At 51.4% G+C, this 6,000-nt stretch overlaps 1 protein-coding gene across 1 annotated transcript in view; it reads left to right on the top strand.

The window, feature by feature from the left end:
- The window catches only part of LOC129842429 (dystrophin-like), a gene marked incomplete at both ends in the record, with an annotated part of 185,041 nt that overhangs the window by 130,180 nt on the left and 48,861 nt on the right, over positions 1-6,000 (top strand). The window contains 2 exon segments of the mRNA XM_055910991.1: positions 2,972-3,082; positions 3,423-3,596. Coding sequence (XP_055766966.1) covers positions 2,972-3,082; positions 3,423-3,596 — 285 coding nt within the window.

The following is a 6,000-nucleotide window of genomic DNA, read 5'->3' as shown; positions in this document are numbered from 1 at the left end:
ACTGAGCCCAGTAACTCAGAGCCCAGTAACACAGAGCCCAGTAACACAGAGCCCAGTAACACAGAGCCCAGTAACACAGAGCCCAGCAAGTAACACAGAGCCCAGCCAGTAACACAGAGCCCAGCCAGTAACACAGAGCCCAGCCAGTAACACTGAGCCCAGTAACACTGAGCCCAGTAACACTGAGCCCAGTAACACTGAGCCCAGTAACACAGAGCCCAGTAACACAGAGCCCAGTAACTCAGAGCCCAGTAACACAGAGCCCAGTAACACAGAGCCCAGTAACTCAGAGCCCAGTAACACAGAGCCTAGTAACACCGAGCCAATTCGGTAGAGTTGTCATTGACAGTTGATGGAACAGCAGAACACTGGAAAGAGAGAAGTGAGAGGGAGGATAACCACACACACACACACACACACACACACACACACACACACACACACACACACACACACACACACACACACACACACACACACACACACACACACACACACACACACACACACACACACACACACACACACACACACACACACTACCCAGAGAGCTGAACCTCCAAACAGAAACATGCCAGAGAGCTGAACTCAAATAGAAACATGCCAGAGAGCTGAACCTCCAAACAGAAACATGCCAGAGAGCTGAACTCAAACAGAAACATGCCAGAGAGCTGAACCCAAACAGAAACATGCCAGAGAGCTGAACCCAAACAGAAACATGCCAGAGAGCTGAACCCAAACAGAAACATGCCAGAGAGCTGAACCCAAACAGAAACATGCCAGAGAGCTGAACCCAAACAGAAACATGCCAGAGAGCTGAACCCAAACAGAAACATGCCAGAGAGCTGAACCTCTAAACAGGAACATGCCAGAGAGCTGAACCCAAACAGAAACATGCCAGAGAGCTGAACCTCCAAACAGAAACATGCCAGGGAGCTGAACCCAAACAGAAACATGCCAGAGAGCTGAACCCAAACAGAAACATGCCAGAGAGCTGAACCTCCAAACAGAAACATGCCAGAGAGCTGAACCTCCAAACAGAAACATGCCAGAGAGCTGAACCTCCAAACAGAAACATGCCAGAGAGCTGAACCTCCAAACAGAAACATGCCAGAGAGCTGAACCTCCAAACAGAAACATGCCAGAGAGCTGAACCCAAACAGAAACATACCAGAGAGCTGAACCCAATCAGAAACATGCCAGAGAGCTGAACCTCCAAACAGAAACATGCCAGAGAGCTGAACCTCTAAACAGGAACATGCCAGAGAGCTGAACCCAATCAGAAACATGCCAGAGAGCTGAACCTCCAAACAGAAACATGCCAGAGAGCTGAACCCAAACAGAAACATGCCAGAGAGCTGAACCCAAACAGAAACATGCCAGAGAACTGAACCCAAACAGAAACATGCCAGAGAGCTGAACCTCCAAACAGAAACATGCCAGGGAGCTGAACCCAAACAGAAACATGCCAGAGAGCTGAACCCAAACAGAAACATGCCAGAGAGCTGAACCCAAACAGAAACATGCCAGAGAGCTGAACCCAAACAGAAACATGCCAGAGAGCTGAACCTCCAAACAGAAACATGCCAGAGAGCTGAACCCAAACACAAACATGCCAGAGAGCTGAACCAAAACAGGAACATGCCAGAGAGCTGAACCCAAACAGAAACATGCCAGAGAGCTGAACCTCCAAACAGAAACATGCCAGAGAGCTGAACCCAAACACAAACATGCCAGAGAGCTGAACCTCCAAACAGAAACATGCCAGAGAGCTGAACCTCCAAACAGAAACATGCCAGAGAGCTGAACCCAAACAGAAACATGCCAGAGAGCTGAACCCAAACAGAAACATGCCAGAGAGCTGAACCTCCAAACAGAAACATGCCAGAGAGCTGAACCCAAACACAAACATGCCAGAGAGCTGAACCTCCAAACAGAAACATGCCAGAGAGCTGAACCTCCAAACAGAAACATGCCAGAGAGCTGAACCCAAACAGAAACATGCCAGAGAGCTGAACCCAAACAGAAACATGCCAGAGAGCTGAACCCAAACAGAAACATGCCAGAGAGCTGAACCTCCAAACAGGCTGAGCAGAACACAGGGGACAGAGTAGAACACGGGGGACAGAGCAGAACATAGGGGACAGAGCAGAACATAGGGGACAGAGCAGACCACAGGGGACAGAGCAGAACACAGGGGACAGAGCAGAACACGGGGGACAGAGCAGAACACATGGGACAGAGCAGAACACGGGGGACAGAGCAGAACACAGGGGACAGAGCAGAACACAGGGGACAGAGCAAAACACAGGGGTCAGAGCAGAACACGGGGGACAGAGCAAAACACAGGGGACAGAGCAGAACATAGGGGACAGAGCAGAACACGGGGGACAGAGCAGAACACAGGGGACAGAGCAGAACACAGGGGACAGAGCAGAACACGGGGGACAGAGCAGAACACGGGGGATAGAGCAGAACACGGGGGACGGAGCAGAACACGGGGGACAGAGCAGAACACGGGGGACAGAGCAGAACACAGGGGACAGAGCAGAACACTGGGGACAGAGCAGAACACAGGGGACAGAGCAGAACACGGGGGACAGAGCAGAACACGGGGGACAGAGCAGAACACGGGGGTCAGAGCAGAACACGGGGGACAGAGGAGAACACAGGGGACAGAGCAGAGAATAGATGAGACTGGTGGAGTTTCTCTGTGTTATTTTCTCTCTTTAATTCTCCTCAATCCTTGAGGCTGTCCTCCCCCATGTGGTAGAGGGATGGAGGTGCATGGGAATGAGTGTGTATTTGAGTGTGTGTGTGTGTGTGTGTGTGTGTGTGTGTGTGTGTGTGTGTGTGTGTGTGTGTGTGTGTGTGTGTGTGTGTGTGTGTGTGTGTGTGTGTGTGTGTGTGTGTGTGTGTGTGTGTGTGTGTGTGTGTGTGTGTTCTGATTGGCTGTGTTGTGTTTGAACAGAAGATCCAGACAGAGCTGAATGGTCACGAGGCGACTCTGGAAGACATGAAGAAGAAGAATACAGAGAGAGACCAGTCAGAGAGAGTAGCAGCCCAGATCCACCTGATACAGGTAACACACACACACACACACACACACACACACACACACACACACACACACACACACACACACACACACACACACACACACACACACACACACACACACACAGAGAGTAGCGGCCCAGATCCACATGATACAGGTAACACACTTCATCATCTTCACACAGTCCACAAATAAATCCATAGTGTCACGTTTTTAGAATTGTCGATATCACACAAAGCATGTCTTGGCAAATCAATATGACATCCTCATCAAGGGCGGTCTCTCTCTCTCTCTCTCTCTCATTCTCTATCTCTCTCTCTATATATACATATTTCTTTTTTAAATTTTTCTTCTGCCCCTGTAGAAGAAACTCCAGGAGGTGTGTGTGAAGTTCAGGCTCTTCCAGAAACCTGTGAACTTCGACCAGCGTCTGTCAGAGTGTGAGAGGGTTCTCTGGGATGTGAAGGCACAGCTGGGGGTGTTGGACATACGCAGCGTGGAACAGGACGTGGTGCAGTCACAGTTGGAACAATGCATGGTGGGTAATCAATCAGTAATCAATCACACACTGCAGTGAAAAACACCTGCCGAGTAGTGATGTCACCTGCTGAGTAGTGATGTCACCTGCCGAGTAGTGATGTCACCTGCCGAGTAGGGATGTCGCCTGCCGAGTAGTGATGTCACCTGCTGAGTAGGGATGTCACCTGCTGAGTAGGGATGTCACCTGCTGAGTAGTGATGTCACCTGCTGAGTAGAGATGTCACCTGCTGAGTAGTGATGACACCTGCTGAGTAGTGATGTCACCTGCTGAGTAGTGATGTTACCTGTTGAGTAGTGATGTCACCTGCTGGTTCCTGCTGGTTTCTGCTAGTTCCTACTAGTTCCTGCTGGTTCCTGCTGGTTCCTGCTAGTTCCTGCTGGTTCCTGCTGGTTCCTGCTAGTTACTGCTGGTTCCTGCTGGTTCCTGCTAGTCCTGCTGGTTCCTGCTAGTCCTGCTGATTCCTGCTGGTTCCTGATGGTTTCTGCTAGTTCCTGCTGGTTCCTGCTGGTTTCTGCTAGTTCCTACTAGTTCCTGCTGGTTCCTGCTGGTTCCTGCTATTTCCTGCTGGTTCCTGCTGGTTCCTGCTAGTTACTGCTGGTTCCTGCTGGTTCCTGCTAGTCCTGCTGGTTCCTGCTAGTACTGCTGGTTCCTGCTGGTTCCTGATGGTTTCTGCTAGTTCCTGCTGGTACCTGCTAGTTCCTGCTGTTCTTGCTAGTTCCTGCTGGTTCCTGCTAGTTCCTGCTAGTTCCTGCTGGTACCTGCTAGTTCCTGCTAGATCCTGCTGGTTCCTGTTAGTTCCTGCTGGTTCCTGTTAGTTCCTGCTGGTTCCTGCTAGTTCTTGCTGGTTCCTGCTAGTTCCTGCTAGTTCCTGCTGGTTCCTGCTAGTTCCTGCTAGTTCCTGCTAGTTCCTGCTGGTTCCTGCTAGTTCCTGCTAGTTCCTGGTGGTTCCTGCTGGTTCCTGCTAGTTCCTGCTGGTTCCTGTTAGTTCCTGCTGGTTCCTGCTGGTTCCTGCTAGTTCCTGCTAGTTCTTGCTGGTTCCTGCTAGTTCCTGCTAGTTCCTGCTGGTTCCTGCTAGTTCCTGCTAGTTCCTGCTGGTTCCTGCTAGTCCTGCTGGTTCCTGCTGGTTCCTGCTAGTTCCTGCTAGTCCTGCTAGTTCCTGCTGGTTCCTGCTAGTTCCTGCTCGTTCCTGCTAGTTCCTGCTGGTTCCTGCTAGTCCTGCTAGTTCCTGCTGGTTCCTGCTAGTTCCTGCTAGTTCCTGCTAATTCCTGCTGGTTCCTGCTGGTTCCTGCTGGTTCCTGCTAGTTCCTGCTAGTTCCTGCTAGTCCTGCTAGTTCCTGCTAGTCCTGCTAGGGCCTGCTAGTTCCTGCTAGTTCCTGCTAGTTCCTGCTGGTTCCTGCTGGTTCCTGCTGGTTCCTGCTAGTTCCTGCTAGGGCCTGCTAGTTCCTGCTAGTTCCTGCTGGTTCCTGCTAGTTCCTGCTAGTTCCTGCTAGTCCTGCTGGTTCCTGCTAGTTCCTGCTGGTTCCTGCTAGTTCCTGCTGGTTCCTGCTAGTTCCTGCTAGTTCCTGCTAGTTCCTGCTGGTTCCTGCTAGTTCCTGCTAGTTCCTGCTAGTTCCTGCTGGTTCCTGCTAGTTCCTGCTAGTTCCTGCTAGTTCCTGCTAGGGCCTGCTAGTTCCTGCTAGTTCCTGCTGGTTCCTGCTAGTTCCTGCTAGTTCCTGCTAGTCCTGCTGGTTCCTGCTAGTTCCTGCTGGTTCCTGCTGGTTCCTGCTAGTTCCTGCTGGTTCCTGCTAGTTCCTGCTAGTTCCTGCTAGTCCTGCTGGTTCCTGCTAGTTCCTGCTGGTTCCTGCTAGTTCCTGCTGGTTCCTGCTAGTTCCTGCTGGTTCCTGCTAGTTCCTGCTGGTTCCTGCTAGTTCCTGCTAGTTCCTGCTAGTCCTGCTGGTTCCTGCTAGTTCCTGCTAGTCCTGCTAGTTCCTGCTAGTTCCTGCTGGTTCCTGCTAGTTCCTGCTAGTTCCTGCTAGTCCTGCTAGTTCCTGCTAGTTCCTGCTAGTTCCTGCTAGTCCTGCTGGTTCCTGCTAGTTCCTGCTAGTCCTGCTGGTTCCTGCTAGTTCCTGCTAGTTCCTGCTAGTCCTGCTAGTTCCTGCTAGTTCCTGCTAGTTCCTGCTAGTCCTGCTAGTTCCTGCTAGTTCCTGCTAGTTCCTGCTAGTTCCTGCTAGTCCTGCTAGTTCCTGCTAGTTCCTGCTAGTCCTGCTGGTTCCTGCTAGTTCCTGCTAGTCCTGCTAGTTCCTGCTAGTTCCTGCTAGTTCCTGCTAGTCCTGCTAGTTCCTGCTAGTTCCTGCTAGTTCCTGCTAGTCCTGCTGGTTCCTGCTAGTTCCTGCTAGTCCTGCTAGTTCCTGCTAGTTCCTGC

This window comes from Salvelinus fontinalis, unplaced genomic scaffold (assembly GCF_029448725.1).
Source record: "Salvelinus fontinalis isolate EN_2023a unplaced genomic scaffold, ASM2944872v1 scaffold_0040, whole genome shotgun sequence".
Taxonomy (NCBI): domain Eukaryota; kingdom Metazoa; phylum Chordata; class Actinopteri; order Salmoniformes; family Salmonidae; genus Salvelinus; species Salvelinus fontinalis.
Note: the sequence above shows the minus strand (reverse complement) of the source record. Positions and strands in the feature narration are given on the sequence as shown.